General features: G+C 43.1%; 1 protein-coding gene across 1 annotated transcript in view; it reads left to right on the top strand.

The window, feature by feature from the left end:
• Positions 1-21,603, top strand: part of FAM81B (family with sequence similarity 81 member B) — an 80,955-nt gene that overhangs the window by 14,512 nt on the left and 44,840 nt on the right. Inside the window, exon 4 of the mRNA XM_055126650.1 lies at positions 17,051-17,294. Coding sequence (XP_054982625.1) covers positions 17,051-17,294 — 244 coding nt within the window. The remainder of the gene's footprint in view (positions 1-17,050; positions 17,295-21,603) is intronic.

Raw genomic sequence — 21,603 nt, forward strand, 5'->3', positions numbered from 1 at the left:
GCTTGAAGCGGCAAGATGTGGGTAACCGATTAACTGGAATGTAAAAGGGCACTAATTGGTTTCAATCCCCAGCACCTCATAGTTCCTCAGACACTGCCAGGAGTGACCCAAGCACAAAGCATGGGTCTTGGGTAGCCTCTGAGCAGAAAAATAAAATTAATTAATTGGTATTCAGTCATTTCAGCCAGCAGCGAGGGTATTTCTTTTCATTGAATCACTGTGAAAATACATAGTTACAAAGTTGTTTATGAACAGCCACACAATGTTCCAACACCCGTCACCAGTGTACATTTCCTACCACCAATGTCCCCAGTTTCCTCCCACTACCTGCCCCTCTCCCAGTCTGTATCTACAGCACATTCTCACATTCTCTCTCTCCTCTCTCTCTCCTTTTTCTCTCTCCTCTCTCCTCTCTCTCTCCCTCTCTCCTATCTTTTTCCTCTCTCTTCCTCTCTCCCTCTCTCTCTTTCTCCCTATTTCTCTCCCCCCTCTCTCTCCATCTCTCTCCCTCTCTCTCTTGCTCTCTCTCTCACTCTCTCTCTCTCTCTCTCTCTCTCTCTCTCTCTCTCTCTCTCTCTCTCTCTCTCTCCTCTCTCTCTCTCCCTCCCCTTTTGGGCATTTTGGTTTGCATTACACGTACTGAAATCCCTTTACCTATTTTCAGCACCAAATTATTGTCCAGAGTGATGATTTCCAACTCTTACTGTCATAGAGGACCCTTCTCTCTCCTGACCGCCACACTTGCAGCAAGGTTTCAACCATGAACCAGCCCTCCTGGCCCTCGTTTGCTACTAACCTTGAGTATTAGTGTCATACTATGTTTTTTAATGTCCCACAAATAAGTGCAGTCATTCTTTGTCTTACCCTCTCCTTCTGACTCATTTCACTCAGCATGTTACTCTCCATGTCGATCCAGGTAAAGAAAGTTTCATGACTTTATTTTTCCTGGTGGCAGGCAGCATTATTATTCCACTTTGTAGATGTGCCATAGTTTCTTTATTTGTTCTTGGGCACTTGGGTTGTTTCCAGGTTCTGGCTACTGTGAATAGTGCTGCAATGCATAGGAGTGTAGATAACTTTTCTGCAGTGTTTTGAGTCCCCAGGGTATATCCCCAGAAGTAGTATTACTGGGTCTTATGAAAGCTGAATTTCTAGTTGTTTGAGGAATGCCCATATTGATCTCCAAAAAGGCTGGACCAGTCAGCACGTCCAGTGCAGGAATTTTTTAAATTTTAAATTAGGTGCTATGATTTATAATATTTTTAGTATAAAGTATCAGACACATAGTGTTCCAATATCCCCCACAAACCAAAGCATCTGCATCCCTCTGCCTGTGTCTCAAGGGGACTTTGTGTGCAAGTCTTTTGAATTGACATGTTCAACCTAAAGAAAATAACAGGAAAAACAATAATGTACAAAATAACCTCACCATTTATGTCATAGTATTAATTGACTTTCAACAAATTTACTAATACACAAGTAGGGCAGTTAAAGCTTGTTGCCGCTCATTATCCCTCATTAAACTTCCTGCATTTTAGTTGCAGGCAGTTCAAAGCTTGTCCATTGTATAATCTTTGTTGCTGTCTTCACTACATAACTTCACTTTATATCAATCACCTACAAAATCACCTACAGTGTAACAAAGAGACAGTAAATCTGGATGGTTATTTAAATTTTTTAACTTATTTTTATTAAATAATTTTTATTTATTTATTTACATAGGCTAAAATCATATCACAATCAATTATCACAAATTGGATTTTATTGATTTATTTTCTGACAATTCCATTTACCATTCTTTTAATCTAAAAAGATTTATATAGGACAATTATTATGACACTGATGAAGGCAGTACATGACTCTGATTTCCAGTTCACAACATTTGCAATTCACAATGAGCAGGCATCCATTGATTTCAGCTCATTTAAGGTAATTGAGCAGAAAACCACCAAAGGCTTTATTCATTTTCTTCTATTGGTGGAAGTTAGCCCTGCACAGAGACCAAACACTTTGGTCTAATCTTTAGTCTGTACCTCATCTGCCCTGGGACCTTGAGAAAAGTCAAACGTCCTTTCTAGGAACTCTGTCAGCTCTGCAAAGTAAGGTGTGGTTTAAGTGGTCTGCGGTGAGTAACCAAAGTCTCAGGGCTGTCTGTGTTCAAGATTCAGAGTTCATTCCCAGGTTGCAGAGGTGGGAAATGTACACTGGTGAAGGGGACAGGTGTTGGAACATTGTATGACTGAAATCCAATCATCAACAACTTTGTAACTGCATATGTCACTGATTCAATAAAAAAAAATTAATTTTAAAAGCATCCATTGCTCATTCTCAACTCTGCCTACAATTTCTCACAAACCATTCCTTTAGGAAATAAAATAACTGGTTGATATTTCATAAACCATCCTCTTTTTCTTTTTGGGGGGAGGGGGAGGAGGGCGGATTCCAGAGCTTAAACACACCTGACAATGCTCAGGACTTACTCCTAGCTCTGCACTCAGGGGTCATTTCTAATGAGCCCGGGGGTACTGGGAATTTAATCTGCATTGGCCACATGCAAGGCAAGTGCCTTACCCTCTGAACTATCACTCCAGCCCCATAAACCATGTAATAAAATAAATGGCCGAGATCACTATTCACCCATAGGATTTAATTATGAACAAAAATGCAATTCTTTCCATCTATTTTTAATTTTCCTTCAATTATCTTGAAAATAAAGTTTCTCACGATTATGTCAAATCGTTTCTAAGATTTCTTTTGTTCCTAAGGTTCCTTTGTCTCCCAGAACTGGTTTTGCCATTTATTCCCTTAATAAATATAGTCACCGGTGAGCAAAAGAAATAAAGACCCTACCCTCTAGAAACTTCTCTTTAGCAAAGGGTAGAGACACCAGAGTTAGCAGCCTGATGTGGACAGACCTTATTGAAGAGCTGGCATTTCAGCAACGACCAGGAAATGAGGAAGTCAGTCCTGAGGCTGTGTACAGAGAAAGAGATTTCTAAGACAGGAACTTTCCATGGCTTCGTCAGAGCAGCAGGGGGTAAGGATGACTTTTTAAAGGAAAGTTATGAACTTGAGTTGTGACGGTATCTAAATGGACCAGGGTAATTAATTTCATTATGTTAAGGAATTTATTGGGGCTAACCTATAACCAATCCATAAGTCAAGAATGCTTTCACGGGGCTGGAGCAATAGCACAGCGGGTAAGGTGTTTGCCTTGCATGCAGCCAAACCGGGTTCGATTTCCAGCACCCCATATGGTCCCCTGAGCACCGCCAAGAGTAATTCCTGAGTGCAAAGCCAGGAGTAACACCTGTGCATTGCCGGGTGTGACCCAAAAAGCCAAAGAATAAGAATTCTTTCGGGAATAAATTTGGGGGAGATGAGTCTCTGATTGCCAACCAAATAACAGTATTTAAAACTTAGACACAAAGTGTTCTGATGATACCTCAAGTAGCAGAATGTATGCTTAGTGTGTATGAGGTCCTGAATTTAATACCTGGCATCACATGGGACTGATTCCATATCAACAACATCAGGCACAGCCCTGGCAGCCCCTGAGCACTGCCAGACCCAAGCACCAAACTGTCAGTCCCTTACTGACTGTCCAGGAGTATCCCCCCTGTCCCTCAAGAGCATCACTGGGGCCTCTATTAAAACTCTCAGATACTGCAGTCTGGAGATACCAAACAGAAGGTAAGGCTCTTCCTTTGCATGCGGGCGAAACCACAGCAATGTTTGTGGTCCCCCAAGCACACCAGGAGTGATTCCTAAGCACAGAGCCAGTGGTCATCCCTGAGCACCACTAGGTGTAATACCCTCCCCCCAAATTTCTCCTTGTAAACAGAATACAGCATTCAAGCTCTGCAACATTTTTATTTTCAAGATGGTGTTGGTGGTTTTTGTTTCTTAAATACCTTGGCAGACACTTCATTTCTCTGTGGTACCTTGTTCTGGTGCTGCATGATGAAGATGGATATTTCACATTTCAGTTTATAAGAAAGGCAGTCAAACCCTTGGTTGAGATTTTATGGCATAGGGAATGTTAGGTAGGAGATATTTTATATTTTAATTTGCAGTATCATATCAAGGCCAACTCTCAACTAAATAAAATCTTAGAATAGTCTGCTGTGCTTGCAAGGACAGAGATGCTCAATTATCAGCAATTATCAGCAATTCTTGTATTGCCTGGTGGAGCCTCTTCCATCGGACACAGGGCCTGGCCCCACCCTCTCCCTGAGCACATTCATTTCAGGGTTTTCAATACTTCCTCTCTGTTAATCATCTCACCTGTCATAATGACTCCACGGGATCCATCACTTTGCTTCATGACAAATGTTCTTTCAGAATGATGAAACTGGGATTGAGAGGAGACAAATATTTTCCCCAAACCACACAATGCCATCATGGCATCAAGATTCTTGCCCAGAAATCTACGTCTCTGTTACTTGTAGACCTATTAACCATTCCTAGTCCACATTACCTGCCAGTTCTCCCTCAACATGACCCCTGAGACATTTTCACCTGCAACTCATCCCTTGCATGGAACATGCAATCCCACCATAATTTCTGACCTTCTCCCAGGGCACCCTTCTGTGAAGTGGAAGCATCCTGGTTACATACCATCTCTGCTGTGTCTTCAAGGTGCAGCTAACAACCATGGCATCTTCTCACTGAGATGGGCAAGACTATGGCTGTAGGTGGGCACAGCTGAGCCTCCAGCAGCCCGCAGCCATCTGGGCAGGAGCTGCCTGGGGGAAGCTCAGTCCTTCCCACCCACAGTGCTCTCTGGATTCTCGTCACCTTTGACTCTTTGCTCATATTCTAGACTCCACAACGGTCAGGCTGCGGTCGGTCTTTGCTCCAGAGCAGAAAGGGATCCCCTCCAACCTCTGGGCCTCAGAGAATTCCCAGGACTTTCAGGTGTGAGTTCACAGAGGGAAGGTAACTAGGCTGCATATTTTCATAATGTTGGGAGCAAGTTCTAAATTAAAAAGCTGAGAAAAGAGGTCTGGAGACATAATACAGGGATCAGTTGCCTTCTGCTGACCTCTAAATGCTGTCAGGGGTCATCTCTGAACACTGTCAGGAATTCCGCTTGAGCACCAGGAGGACTGGCCCAAAGACAAAAGGGAGGAAAAGCAGAGAAATAAGGGGCTGAAGAGATAAGGCGCTTGCCTTCAATGTGGCTGACCCAGGTTCAGTCTCCTTAGCCCCACCAGAGCAGGGCCTGTGAGCAGAGCCAGGAGGAAGCCCTAAGCTGGAATAGGCCCCCACCCCTTCCCCAGAAAAGGAGGACTAAGTATGACTTATCTCTCTGAGAAAAACACATATGCAATAGGTATAGTCACATACTGATCTAAATAAAAGTTACACAGAAGAGACAGGTCAAACTGCCTCGCAGCTGAGTTATTGTTAATATTATACCACCTAACCTGAGGAGACACTCAGAATTCAGATCAGCACAAGGTTAGGTCCTTCACTGGGGTGAGATTCTTTCCTCACATGTGGCTGACCTGGGTTTGATCCCTGGCACCCTGTAGGGTCCCCCGAGCCCATAGGATTGATCCCTGAGTGCAGAACCAGGAGTCAGTCCTGAGCACAGCTGGGTGTAGCCCCTAAACAAGTACAACAACAAAGTAATATGTTGACTGGACATACTATATAAGAAATAAGAACAAATTCCTCATGCTTTGTCAGTGCCAGGATCTCTCCTCAGGTAAATTGCTTTTGTATGAGTTATCTCTGGCTGCTAAAACACTATCACAAAGTGCTGGGTGGCTTAAAACAGCCGAAATATCTGGTTTCAGAATGAGCAGGGATGAATCCTACTGAGGACTGTGACGAATAGTCTGTTCCTTGCCTCTGTTCTTCCATCACAGCTGGCAATCCCTGCCAGCCCTTGGCTTTGAGATGCATCATCCAACACCTGCCTCATCTCCATATACAGACAAGGAGTTTCTTCCAGAGCTACCTTAGACACGTGAAGGGAGGTGACAGAAGCAGGCCTGAACCAGCAAGCGCAGTGCTCTCACCAGGAAGTCACACAAATAGCATATACACAACACAGACAAAGACAGACACAGAGATAGAGACAGAGACAGAGACAGCACAAGCAAGGAAATATGGGACAGTAGCTCAAGAGTTTTAACAAAATGGTCCCAGAATGCCAATGGTCACAAATTGTTTTCTGGCTACAGTTTTCATTCCTTTCTATGTCTGTGTAACCTAGCATCCATCCACAGCACGCTTGTGCATGCAGGATCTTAGAAACGCTTCCCAAACATAGCACTCCCAGAGAAATCCACCTGTGCCTGGCACATCATTCATCCTGTAATTTTATTGAACATGTGGCTCATAGGATCCATGACTTTTCACTGTCAAAATTCCACACACAGTCTCATTTCCAGCTACTTGAGCTCTCTCTTGCCAGCCTCCTCCATGCTGACGCCCTGCTGGCCCAGCTCTGCAGTCCTGAGCCGAGTCTCCCTGGGCTGCACTCCCAGAAACGTGACTCGCCTCCCTTACCCCACAAGAGCAATTAGCTCTCCACAGAAACCAGCCATGAGCGTGTACGAGAAACTATGAGGTACAAAGCACTTGCTTGCATGCAGCCAACCCCAGTTCTATCTCTGAGCACAGCAAGGAGTGATCCCTGAGCACAGAGCCAGGTGTTAAACCCTGAGCACCAGTGACTGTGGCCTCCAATAAAAACAAACAAAAAAATCATTAACTGAGGCTTCTCTTGACACCAAAATCTGCTTGCCAGAAAAAAAACACCTAAAATAAAACTTTAGAAAATGTATTTTCAGCTTCATTATTCCTTCCCGCACAGTTTCAGATTCTTTTTGTGAAGCATCAAAATATTCTCAAAAAATAACAATAATAAAATTCACTTCCCATTTTTCGAATGCAATTAGTCATGTAATAGATCTCAAAAATGAAATTTCTCTCTAATCATGGCCTCTTGTGTTCTAGAAAAGGGCTTAAGTTCAGGGGGCCTATTTTTTTTTTATCCTGAGTATTACAGGTTGCCAGAATGGTTATCAGAAATCCCCCAAGTAAATTTAGTCCTCTAGTCACAAGAACAGAACAGACAGAGAAGTGAGAGGCTCCATGTACCAAGGCATCTGCCAGCAACAGCACAGCTGGTATAAGTCACACCAAACTGCAGAGAAACAGAACTCAGAGTTTGTGGGAAATCTGTTCAAGTTGTCGGCTCCATTATCAATGATTTTGTAAAGTCCAAATCTCTCCCTGAAGAGGGTCTGTGTTTTTCCTCCAGAGGTTAGTAACTCGACCAGGACTAGTCTGGATTTTCAACTATGCCTTTAATGTAAATATAAATTTAATGTAGATATACGTTAATTTTACAGTGATCTATTTATCACTGATACAATGTACTAATAAAGCAGTGTATATTTTTTTACTGCAATAATCAGACTGCCCATCTCTTGCTGCTAGAGAAAGTCCACAATTTTGCCTTTTTTGAGCAATCTGATTATTTGAATAGTGGTGCCTTTGGGAATCTCTTTTAGAAGATTAAAAATGTTAAATGTGTTCTTCCAGTTTCCAACTCAGAATTGGCCATCAGAAAGCATGAGACTGCTTATGGCAATAGAAATTGGCGACGGGGGTTGAAGGGAGCGATAAAATGTTCCATGTTCATGTAAATAGAAACAAATCTTACTTGATGCTTCATTAAGCATCATTAATAAGCAATAACTGTAACACCCCAATTAAAAGTAAATTATAGTTATCAACAGAATTTCCAAAAGGGAACACTCCGATTAAATCAAAATAATTTCAAAAATAAAATATAAACTATAAGGAAATAACTACAGTCTGGAATTTATATGCCCCTGTCTCTCTGGTGACAGACACATACATTCATGTAGTGCCAAGGGCTCCAGGGCTTCTGCAATGCGTGAAAGAGCAGCAAAAGGCACGAGGGCAGACCAGCGTGACATCTGAGCAGAGGCGGAGCCCTGTCCCACCAGCCATCTGCCTCCGCGTGCTCTCTGTATACACAGTCTTGACAGGAGCCAGTGCATCTCCAGAGTGAGTGCACACAGAGCTTTCATGACCTTAGCCTGCAACCTCCTCGCCCCTCCATATTTCTCGTGTTTCAATTTTTGCTTTTTTGGGGGAGGTGGGGTACACACCCAGATTTGAAGGCTGCTTTGCAAAAAATCCAACAAGGCCACTTTGCAAGCAGAAAGTAGAAGAATATCCAAGATATTTCTAAAGTGATTATAATTAATTTTATATTTTAGTATAAAATTTAATATTTAATTATAAATTACCTAATTTGCTATATGACACATCACTAAGGAATATTACCCAATTTGAAATGTAATATAAAAATAGGAGCTGGAGCAATAGCACAGCGGGTAGGGTGTTTGCCTTGCATGTGGCCAATCCAGGTTCGATTCCCAGCATCCCATATGGTCCCCTGAGCACCACCAGGGTAATTCCTGAGTGCATGAGCCACAAGTAACCCCTGTGCATCGCCGGATGTGACCCAAAAAGCAAAAAATAAAATAAAATAAAATAAAAAATTAAAAGTTGACAGTGTAAAAACTAAAACTATGCCAAATTTTTTCTTTGCTAATGGAGAATTTTCATATTTTTAAGGCTATTTTCAAAATTCTTATGAGCTCTAGTAAAATAGTTTCAAACAATTTTATGCCTTCCTCTGGAATAGTGTCACTAATATTTATTTGCATTTTCTATTTCTATTTATTAGTCTTACATCTGTCTAAATCAATCTTCCTTTAAAATATATTTGTTGAGACTGTCTTTATTCCTTAATTTTATTATTCTAAATAAATATTTAGAATTAGTTCCTTTTAAAAACATTTACATTTTAAAATATTGGTAAATGTTAATTTGCTATTAAAATTATTTTACTTTATTATATTTTTATAAAGTTGTTCACAATAATTTGTTACATTTAATATTCCAACGCCAATCCCACCACCATTACACCTGCCCACCACCATATTTCAAATGTTTCTATCCTGACCCCCAAACCCTGGCCCCAAAGGTAGACCTAAATAATTTATTTTGTATTGCTTGTTAAAAATAATCCACTAAAAATGATCCAGAAATTTTTCTGTTGGGACAGGGTGAGGAACTCACCCGCCCCCTCTTCGGGTTGCCCCAAAAGAGACAGTCTGGCACGGGGTCTAAGACATCTCTGTAGCACTTTGTAGATTTTGATATTCCTAATGACAGGGACTGAGAGGAGTAGTAGAATGCACTTAGGAATATGGCCCTCAGGATAGTAAGTCACTGTCATCTCGTTGATCATCAATTTGCTCGAGTGTGCGCCAGTAACATCTCCATTCGTCCTAGCCCTAAGATTTTAGCAGCCTCTCTTTACTGTCCCTCCCAACGGTGCCACATTGGAGGCTCTTTCAGGGTCAGGGGAATGAGACCCATCATTGTTACTCTTTTTGGCGTATCGAATACGCCACGGGGAGCTTGCCAGGCTCTGCTGCATAGGCAGGATACTTTCGGTAGCTTGCTGGGTTCTCCGAGAGGGAGAATTAGACAGTTCTCGGCTGTGCGCTTCTGGGAGCTTTGTTTTATAGTCTCTGGATCTTGGCTGTTGATGGCTGTACCAGCCCTGAGATAGACCATTTGCACTGGTTTGTCTCTTTACGGGCCACACCTAGCTGTGGTCAGGGCTTCCTCCTGCCTCTGTGCTCAGTGGTTGTTCCTAGAAGCTCCAGGAACAACAAAGGGTGTAAATGCCAGTATGAAATGTCAGAGAGGGGCCTTCGTGGTGCCTGGTAACCAGGATGACCCAGAAGACCCAGAAGATGATAACAATCATCTCAACATCCCACCGGCTTCATCTGCTCAAACAGAATAAAGGGCTCAGCCACCACCACCCCCTGCTCTGTTCAAAGAATTTAAAGAATAGAAGGGAGGAAACTTCATCTTTATCTGGAATCTTGTTGAAGAGACCTCCCCCCACCCTTTCTACCCTGCACCTGATCCTCTGTCCATAATCCAGGAACTTCTCTCTCTGCCTGCTTTTCACAATTTCTATTCTGAATTAGATAATAGAACGTGTGGTCTGTTAGGGGTCTTTCCAGCCCTTTGAATACTGCAGGTCTTTTCTTTCTGGCCTGTAAGTTTCCATTTATGTGACTAACTGCTTTTATCCAGCTACTTCTAACATTCTCTCTCTCTCACTCCCCCTTCTCTCTCCCTCTCACTCACTCTCTCTGTTTCCCTGTCTTTGTCTCTCCTCGTATTCTGTTCTTTCTCCTCTCTCTTTCTCATTTCTCTGTCTCTCATTCTCTCCCTCTCTCTCCCTCTCTCTCCCTCCCTCCCTCTCTCTCCCTCTCTTTCTCTCTTTCTCTCTCTCTCTTACACACACATACACACACACACACACACACATTGGGGATTGAACGAGTGGCCTCACACTGAGCCATATCCCCTTCCCTAAGATTCTTTCTTATTTTTTGCCATTGTAACTTCATTTTTTTTTAAGAAATATTCTATTGAACCACCGTGAAAAAAAGAAAAAAAATACAAAGCTTTCAGGTTTAAGTCACAGTCAAATACTGATTAATCCACCATCCCTTCACCAGTGCACCCGTTCCACCACCAAGAACCCCAATACACCCCCCTCCCACCCCACCCCCCACCTAAGTAGCTAATGATATTCCCATTATTCTCTATATATATTGAGTACATTCCATATTTCCATACAGAACTCACTATTATTGATTGGAAATTTTCCCCAACAATCAGGCCTGCTGAATAGGCATCATCTAATAATTTCTCTTCATTGCTAAGAGTGAAGACTAAGTCTGCGCGGCCGCAATAGCAGTTTTGGGTTTCTAATATTTTAGCTCAGTTCACAGTCAAAATGGATGTTTGCAAGAATCTGCTCTGGTGCCAAAATGGGTCTCTGGGCGGAAGGTGCGCCGGGAACGCGCCCCTCCCAGGGCCACCTACGGGCTACGTCACTAAAGAAAGTCCTACCTCCAGGGTGAGGGGTCTTAGAGGGTGGCTCTCACCACGTGGGCGCTGCCGCTGCCGCCATTTTCGCTCAGAAAAATGGGGTGGAGAGGGAAAAAACCCTCCCCGGGCTGCACAAGGTTGTAGCTCAGTTCACAGTCAAAATGCATGGCTGCAAGAATCCGCTCTGGTGCCAAAATGGGTTAGGAGACCTCGGGATCACAGTCAATAGGCGCGGAGGGTCTGTTTCTCGTGCCGTGGCTCCCAGTTCTGCCATTGTAACTTTAATGTCTCCTGAAGTGCATCTATCTGGTTTATTTGGTTTAAAATTCTGTGGGGTTTCTGGATGTGGTATGTGTTTTCTTCCCTACATAGGAAAATTTTTGAGTACTATTTATTCCCCCCAAATTTCTGCCCTTTTTTCCCTTCTTTATCTAGAATCCCTACATTGTGAATTTTACCCATCTTTATTGCCTCATTTGTCTCATTATCTTCATTATTTTAAAGTACTTTTTCTTGTGTGGTCTTCGGGGCTGCTTTCTTTATTCTCTATTCTACTTCATCTAGTCTCCTGTGCATCCCCCTCTATATTTTTAGTTAAACTACTGTGTGCTTTAGCTCTGTGATTTCTGTTTGAAGCTTTCTCAGATTTTCTCTGTGCTGTGGTTCTGATTTTGTTCATTGTTCTGCTCATTTCAGTGAGCATAATTATATTACTTTGAAGTTTTATTCATGTAGTTTACTTAATTCTGTTGTGTTCAAACTTTCCCAAAATTTTTGTTCTGATCCATCAATTGATTTGACTTCCTTTATCCTCCTCTCTTTGGGTTTGGTACTTTGTGTTTATTTCTATAAATGTGATGAAATAGAGCCAGAGAGAGAGAGAGAGAGAGAGAGAGAGAGAGAGATTGAGAGAGAGAAAGAGAGAGCAAGTACAATCATTTAAAGCTCTTGCCTTCCATGTGGTTGAGCTGAGTTTGATTCCCAGCACCACGTACTGCCCTCTGAGCACCACCAGGAGTGATCTCTGAGCACAAAGTCAGGAATAAACTCTGAGCACTGCAGGAAGTGCCTCCTATTCCCTCTCCCCCATAAAAAATATAAAATAAGAACTAAATAAATTAGACTTAACACTTCTTCCCAGGCCTGAAGTAATGGCTTTGCATTAGAATTGAAGGTTTCCTGGTATAGATAGACCTTGTATATTTTCCTCGTGTGTTGAGCAGGCTGAAGCATAATCACTAATCAGGATCTCAAGAGCCACCTTGGAATGGTGATGACCTGAGAATACAGACAGTAGACAGAAGGTGAGACGATGGAAAATAAGGAGTTAGCTGTGGTAGACTGGGGGAGGGTGTCTGCAGCTGCTGGGGCAGACAAGAGATGAGCAATCTCTGTCCACCCAGGGTGGAGCCCCCCACAGAGCTTTCCAAGCATTCTCAGCTGCAGCCTTGTTCTCAGCAGGTTCTACAAAGTAGTTCTCCCCAGAGCTTTGGGAAGAGCAGAGCGACTGATGGGAGGAGGCGGGTAATATAGGAGGCGGGTAATATGGGTGATCGCGGTCTTCATAGCAGGCAGGATGCCTAGTAGCCCTTGGAGCCCAGGCAGTGAGAAAAAGTGAGTGTTTGTATAAATGCAGGAGATGGCTGTGAGAAAACCCCGGGAAGGAACTATAGTTATTGCCTGCTGCCAGCAAGTTCCACAAATACTGTGGTGGTCACAGGACCAAACTGGAAGTCCCCACAGCCCCGAGGGCAGGATGATTTGGCCTCCAACTCTGACTCCTTATTTTGCTTCCTTCATATGTTAGTGTTCAAAGCAGTCTAGCAGTCTTTGACAGAGAAACTGCCCTCCTTCTTGCACTCACACAGGGAGTTACTTACATCAAACACAAGTTAATGTGACTAGGTCTGCGCCTCATTCATTAGTCAACCCCCCCCCCTTGCACTCTCTGCTTCCTAGAACCCTATTATTCTCCAAAGAAAAGCCCATCTGTTCTCCACACCTGCAGAAGAGACTCCACCCATACACAGACCTCCTCGGTGTGGGAGGAAGCCCTTCTCCCCCACCCCACCCCCGCCCCCAAACTCCCTCCATGTTTCTCAACCTCCGGTGGCAGTGTCCCAATAGCAATCCAGGCAAAATAGAGTCCCAGGATTTCTTATCCTCAGTGTCTTTCACTTTTCCTTATGGAGACACTGACTCAGTCTCTGTTGTTTTTCAAAGGCATCTTCTGACACAAAAGCAGGTTTGTTGTGTCTGTGGGAAGAGGTGAGAATAGGAGCGCGCTGAGCACCATCTTAAGAGGACCACAGAGATTCTTGGTGGTGGAATATGTGCACTGGTGAAGGGATGGGTGTTCGAGCATTGTATAACTGAGACTTAAACCTGAATGCTTTGTAACTTTCCACATGGTGATTCAATAAAAGAATAAATAAAAAAAAAGAGGACCACAGAGCTTCACCCTCTGACGGTTCCCTCTCTTCCTTGTACTACCATTGCTCTCTCTGACAAATTTTCGCTATTGGATTTCCAAGTCAAACTCATTCTTCAGCTCTTTGTTCTGTCCTACTTTATCCCATTAAAAATTAGGGGTAGGGGGGAACATTAAGTTTTTCATGACTAATATTTCTACTAGTTTTACTTTTTTATTTTCTAGTTTGGAGAGGTTGTTTGGGTAAAACTTTCTTCTCTTTTATGTGTTTACAAGCTTTTAAACGTTTTTTCTTTATTGCATATATATTTTCTTATATTTAGTATTTATATCTTATATCAAACTATAATATAGCAGATCATTTCTTGTCTAGCTGGTTTTTGAAAAGAGCTGAAATATCTTGAGATCCTGAGCTGTGAGTTCTTTTGTCTTGGAGATTTCAGCTAGACCCTGGCTTCAGGGAAATTTTGTCAACTCCGGTGAGCACAGGAGACAGGATTTGAGTGAGCACCTAAACAGTTAGGCACTTCCATCCTACACTTCTCCTGTCATTATCTTAGAATAGTGTAGAAGTGGACTGGAGCAATAGAACAGTGGATAGGGCATTTGCCTTGCATGCAGCCAACCCGGGTTTGATTCCTCCGCCCCTCTTGGAGAGCCCAGCAAGCTACTGAGAATATCCCGCCCGCATGGCAGAGCCTGGCAAGGTACCCGTGGCGTATTTGATATGCCAAAAACAGTAACAAGTCTCACAATGAAGACGTTACTGGTGCCCGCTCGAGCAATCAATGAACAACGGGATGACAGTGCTACAGTGTTTCAGTGTAGAAGCAGTGTCTGACACCCAAGTCTCAGATGCCTGAATATTGACATATCTAAAGTCAATTGTTCCCAATCATTGGTGACTGCTGTGTCAACTTCAAACCAGCAAAGCTCCTTGCTCTGCCTGATGTTATATGTGAGAACACTTAGACCACAGTTTGAAATTCCAGGGGAACAGAATTTACCCTAACATCAGAGGGGGAGAAGCAAAAGAATAATGACCATGGGCATTCTTCCCCATCTCACCCTCCTACTGCCAGGCTGAGATAGCTGTTGCCCCAGGTCAAAGCAACCAAATGATTTGGTTGTGCAGTAAACAGGATTTGAGAAATAGGCAAGAGAACAGAAGATAATTGTATTACGCTCTGGGATCCACACCCTGGCAATGAAGGTGAGAGAATATGGCAGGAAGGAAAAAAGAGACGCTGTAATGCAAGAGCAGTCAATACTTCCTCTCCCACTTAGGTCATTCAGAACCTGGGAAGGTTCTCCAATCTTACTGTGAGATAGAGCAAACATAGTAAATCTTTATACTGACACACGAACTGGGTTGGTGCTGCCCCAGAAAGTAGTAACTCCTCTTCATGCCGTCAATTCATGAGAAGGATAAAGTAAAGGGCTGCCCACTCAGAGTGCTTCCAGAGAATAGGGAAGGACGTTCTTCCTGACTAGTCAACCAAGCAGCATGCAGAGACCGTATGGCACACTCCCCAGTTTAATATAATCACCACTTCCCCATGGATTTTCCAGTTCTTTTCATTTTCTCTCTCTTCGTCCTGCAAGGTTTTAAGGAGAAGAGAGGATGGTGAGGAAGGAGGACTTTTACAAGGATAGTAGTCCCCTTAGACGAAGCTTTCTCACCAATTAGACTTACCCCCTTTTCTGCATGGTATTTTGGAAACTGTTATGTTGCCTGATGCATGATGGGAGAAGGAGATTTGGTAGTAATTTCATGGCAATCATGTTACAGTGAAATGAATGATCAGGTCAAGGTATGTTCTCTCCCTCAATCCCAACCAACTCATCTGTGGTTTCCTTGTGGTTATAGAAAGGTATGGTGTCTGAAGAAGTGGTCAAAGGAAGGAGTCAGATTATCCAGAGGGAAGCTTCCTGACCTCCCCAGATAGCCTCAATAGGAAGCCACTTGTTGTGGTAGTTCAATAATTTAATGGGAACCTTCCTGAACCCTGGAACTCTTCCTCAGGGAAGATTTTCTTTTCTGGTTTATTTGGGGTGGGGGCACACATGACAGTGCTTAGGGCTTGCTCTTGGCTCTTCACTCAGGAATCACTCCTGGTGGAACGTGGGGGATCATACAGGGCAACGAGAATTGAACCTGGGTCAGCTGCATGTATCACTCTACAACAGCTCCAGCCCTATTGGAGGACAGATTTTACTTAGCTAACAAGTTGACTTGACTTCAAACTTCTCTGTTGCTAATAATATCCTCTTTCCACTCAGGCAGAAACTGAGTGGGTCCTCTGAAACACATGAGAGCAAAGGCATGATGTACCTAAACATTCTCTCCTGACGGCTCTGCAGGGACTCCCAGGAACCTGGAGCAAGGCAGCTGGAGTGGCAGTGTTTGCCATGGTTTTATCATCTCTCCTTTGAACCCACAAACTTTTCAGCATTCCCCAGACCCTGGAGCCCCAACTCAAAGCAATTCCGTATTTTCTTGTCACAAAGTACTTTCTTGACCACAGAAAAGTATGACGAGACAGAAGCCAGTTGGATGCTATGACTGTGTGGTGGTTTTTAAATGCCCCCCAATAGTTTCCTGACTCACTTTTCAAGAAGTGGACTCGAATCCTTTCCTCTTGAGGGTAGGCTGTACTTGGCTTGCTTCTAAGGAATTGTCCAAAGTAAATGATGGGTAGGACTTCAGAGATTTAGTCAAAAGAAGTAAGGAGAGTAAATTAAATATACAAGAAAAGTCAACCAATAAGGTGAAGAATAGTATACTAATGCCAGTGGGGGCTATCCAGGCTTTACATAATCCTTTGCCTCATACTAAATAGCCCTTGCCTTTTTTTCTTTTCTAATTTGCTCATTTAACTTTTCCTTAAACCTCTGACTCTTACACAGCTTTGCCTTTGAGCTACTATCAAGCTCTGAGAAGGCAATCCTCCCTTCAATTCAGAATTATCAGCTAGTAAATCTATGTGGGTCCATAACCTACCTTACTTGACTTGCTTAAAAAGTGAGTGAAATAGAACCAGAACAACAGTACAGTGAATAGGGTGTTTGCTTTGCATGTGGCCAACCCAGTCTTGATCCCCTGCACCCCATCGGATTCTCCCATGACTGCCAGGAGTAATCCATGAGTGCAGAGCCAGGAATAAGCCATGAGAACCACTGGGTGTGGACCAAAAACAAAAACAACAACAAAAAAATCAAACAAACCAAAATAAGTAAAGAATAAAGAAAAATAGGTAAAATTTATAGAACAATTTTTGCTTCGAGAACATGAAAAATGACTGGGACATGATCAGGCATAAGTCAGACCAGCTTCTCAGGTAAAACAAGAGTCAAGCTTCTACCCAATAAAAGGTGAGTGGACAGAGGGGGGATGCACAGGGCTAGAACACATGCTTTATATACTAGAGTCTCCGATTCAATCCCCAACACCACATGGTCCTCCAAGCAAGGCCCAAAGTAGTCCTTGAGTACCGCTAGGTATGTCTGATGCTCCCCCTCTCCAAAGAAAAGAGAACTTACACCCTCAGACCTCACAGAGAATACAGGAGGACGCAAGTTCTGACTCAGCCCATTCTCATAATGCTTTGATGTGTTTCTGTTCTTGACCAGGGATGAACATTTCCTTCCTGATATTCAAAACAATGACAGAAGTCACTTTCACAGCAGACTCAACAACCAGGAGCGCACAATCACTTTCCTCCTTGAACAAGCCTTCCACATTAAGGAGGAGCTCTCTGCCTGTCTTCAAGGGACCAAAGGCTATAAAGCAGAGGAATCACTCGCCAGGAAGCTTTTGGAGAACCATATTCACACCATCACTGCCATCGTCAAGAAACTCAGCCAAAATATTGAGGTAGTTCTTTCATATCTGTCAGCATCAACACCTGCAGTGCAGCAACTTCAATGTCCTTTTCAACTACAGAAATAAGTCTTCATGGTTTAAGTGATTGTAATTCGGTTGTTGCCCCAGAAAGAAACAATTCACTTTTTTGAACTCCCATTTTTATGCCAAATAGTTGGAAGTGGCAGTGGGACAATAGTACAGCCAACAGGGCACTTGCCTTGCTCACTGCCAACCCCAGCCTCCATGTGGTCCCCCAAGCCCACCAGGAGTCATCCTTAAGCTCAGACTCAAGGGTAAGTTCTGAGCACCCCACGGTGTGCCCCTCCCCTAAAAAAAAAAATCCAAAAAAGTTGAAAAGGATGCTTTTCATTCTTTTGCCCACTTTTTTTTTTACATTCTTGATCTACAATACTGTCAATGACAGTTTTACTGCTTAATGATCCAGTGTATCACATACACCACCAGGGTGCCCAAAGAATTTTTTTTTTAAAAGTGCTTGTCTATTTTATGACAGCGATGGCAATTGCTTACATCAGATACTGTACTAAGGAATTTATTTGATTCTAATTCCCTAAAATTCTATTACTATAATAATTTCAAATTGAGATCTTTATGACCTGTGACAATGCTGGTTCATAGACCATCACAATTGAGTCCAACAACATCTAACCCCACCTCCCACCCTTTCTCCTTTACACTGGACACACTGGCCACCCAATTCTTCTAAGAACTGACCAAACACTGTTGTGGCTTCAGAACACTTTGAGAAAGAGTAACTCATTCTCAAGATACTCTACATTATGGAGAAGTTCATGTTCTCTTGAGCATGTTACTCTGTCTCTCCCTCCTTACATTTCCCTAAATAAAGCTCTCTTTTTCTTTTTCTTTTCTTTTTTTTTGCTTTTTGGGTCACACCTGGCGATGCACAGGGGTTACTCCTGGCTCCGCACTCAGGAATTACCCCTGGCCGTGCTCAGGGGACCATATGGGATGCTGGGATTTGAACCCGGGTCGGCCGCGTGCAAGGCAAACGCCCTACCCGCTGTGCTATCTCTCCAGCTCCAAAGCTCTTATTTTTCAAAATATATTCAGGTATGTATTTTGATATGTCAATCCACATTAATTATACCTCTAAAATATTCAACACTAAGGAAAATGTTTTCAGTCTCTAGAAAGCTTGTTAAGTTTCTTTTATAATAACCAATTATCTTTGTTATCAAAAAAACTAAGCCAAAACATTTCCTAAGAACTGTACAATCTTATATGATATTTGAATTTTTGTTAAGACTTTGACATAAATAATGAAGAGGAAAAAGTCTGGTTGAATTATAGAGAAAACTATACTGTAAAATATTTTAGGGGAGACTCAGGAGTGAGTGGAGTGTGCTTTCAGGCTCAAGTTTGATCCCTGGCACAACCCCACTTGTCAAGTGCAATCCCAAGGATATTTCCATTACCAACCCCCTGAGTAGCAACAAATGTTGTGATTAATAATTTACTGCAAACATCTATGTGAGCATCATTAACCATGGTGCAACTTAGTGACCATCACAACAATAACAAAGGAGGCAGAATGATGTAGTTAATTTTAAGATGTAGATTTTATTCTTTTAGGATTAAATCAAACTGTTGCACTGTTGTCCCTTTGTTCATCAATTTGCTCAAGCAGGCATCAGTAACGTCTCCATTGTGAGACTTGTTAGGATTAAATAGTTGGAAAATGTTTAAAAAGAAGCTATTCAACTAATTAATAACAATTTTCTAGAAAAATCAAAACTATCCAAGTACTTTAAAAGAACCTGAGTCTCAGTGAGACTCAGAAACAGAGAACCTCGGTCTGCCTCCCCCAATATCCAATGCCCCAGGGATCACACCCAGATGACCCACCCTACCTGCACCAGATTAATACCTCATGGGCTGACTTCCACTACCTCCACTAACAGCCACCACCACGCTTCAGGCTGCTTTCTGGACACTCGGACCAAACCTCACATGTGAGTGAAGCCCCACAGAACAGGATAAAGTAGAACTTTGTGACCTTGGACTCCAGGCTCAACGAGACCCAGAAACAAAGATCCTCTGTCTGCCTCCCCCAATCTCTGGTGACCCAGGGATCACATCCAGATGACTGACCCTACCGGCACGAGATAAATACCTCATCGGCCAACCTCCATGACCTCCACTACCCAGCTACCGCCATGCAACACACAAGACACTTAATACCCATTTTCCATAATTATCACACCATATTTGATGGGGTTCAAATATGGTGTGAACCATGAGAACACCAGTAAGGGCGATTAGAGACCGCCCTAAAAGCCTCCATCCCTCTCGGAGTGCCCGCAAGCTACCAAGAGTACCCTGCCCACACGGCAGAGCCTGGCAAGCTACCCATGGCATATTTGATATGCCAAAAACAGTAACAACAATGGGCCTCATTCGCCTGACACTGAAAGAGCCCCCAATATGGCAGAGTGAAGAAGGATAAGCAAGGAGAGGCTGATAAAATCTCAGGGATGAACTAGACTGCCAAAACAAAGGACTAAAATGACTGTCTGTACTTTAAACGCACATATGCTGGCATCGGAAGCATCCATGGAGGACCTGATGGTGCAAGTGCAGAAGATTAAGTATGACATCATTGGTCTGACTGAAACTAGAAGGCATCTATTTTCAACACTGGAGAAGAACCATTCCTCAGAACATGTGACAATAGAAGCATCGGTGGCATCGGTGTCCTTGTCAACATGAACTTGGCCATGAGCATTGATTCATTCCAATGCCTAACAATCCAAATTGAACAATTAAGCTTGAATAGATGTGACTCACTGCTGGCAGTTTCTATCTTCATTGTCTATGCACCAACGATGAAGAAATTGAGAAGTTCTACATGGAGCTGGAGAAGTTCTATAAAGAAGACCACACCCTCTACAAGATCATTTTTGGTGATTTTAATGCCAAGATAGGACCAAGAAGTTCACCCAAATAACTCCACATTGGGATCCATGCCCAAAAATGGAACGAACAGGGTGAGAGACTCTCTGAGTTCATCATGTCAACCAAGAACAACCATGGTAACTCACAGTTCCAGAAGACCGAATCTAAACATTGGACATGGGAGTCTCCTGGTGGACAGTTCCGCAAGGAAATTGATCACATCATATTCAATTGACAGTTTTGCCTGACCCATGTTGCTGTTGTCCAAAAATTCCAAATGGGATTGGGCCACCATCTCCTTTGTGCAAAATTCTACTTCCCAGAGCGGGGGCAAAGGGATTGCAAAGTTTAAGTTTAAGAAGGGAACTCCCAGAATGACCACCAACTGGGAGCTCTTTGGCACTGTTGCAGCAACATGGGAAGATGCCGTCATTGACAACATTGACAAGGAGTATGATTGACTGATTCAGCACCTCCATGACTGTGCGAGGAATGCCGAGAGTGGGAAAGCCACAAACAGACACCTGTCTTCAGAAACTCTCAAGCTCATTCACCAACGTGGTTTGGCATGAGCCTCAGGCAATCACAAGCTAACATCCAAGCTCACAAAGCTATGCTGAGACGTGATAAAGGAAGACCTCAAAGAGAAGAGCAGCAGTGTTGGCTGATGCAGCAAAAGCCAGGTAACGTATTCGCAATGCTTGCCTGTCCTTCACCAACTATAAGACCAAGATGACTGCCCTCTGACATCCTGATGGATCTATCACATCTTCCAGAAGGGAAATGGAGAGGATTATTCACAACTTCTACTCAGATCTCTTCGATAGTCACAACCACCTGCCCACATACCAAATTCTGCAGGATGGATATGTCGTTCCCAACGTTCTCCCTTCTGAAATCCAATATGCCATTTCATTGGTAAATACACATATAGCACCCGGTCCAGACAAGGTCCAACCTGAACACCTGGAGAATCTGCTGCCAGTACTCATCAATACACTGGCTTGACTCTTCACACGCTACCTGTCCACACACATGGTTCCGTTCCAGTGAAAAACCAACAGGACTATTCTGTTGTACAAGAAGGGAGACACCCACATCATTGGCAACTATTGCTCAATTTTCCTGTTGTCAGTCATCTACAAGTTGTTCACTCGAGTCATCCTGAATAATAGGCAGAAGAATAGAAGAAGGACAACCATGCTAGCAAGCCAGGTTCTGAAAAGGATTCAGCACTATCAACCATACCCACACAGTGACTAAGCTCACTGAAGTTTTTCAAGAGTTCAAGGTGCCACTCTGTGTAACATTCATTGATTTAAAGAAGGCCTTTGAATCTGTTGAGACTGAAGTGGTCATCGAAGCCCTAGTCAAACAGAGC

Source organism: Sorex araneus, chromosome 1, assembly GCF_027595985.1.
Source record: "Sorex araneus isolate mSorAra2 chromosome 1, mSorAra2.pri, whole genome shotgun sequence".
Classification (NCBI taxonomy): Eukaryota; Metazoa; Chordata; class Mammalia; order Eulipotyphla; family Soricidae; genus Sorex; species Sorex araneus.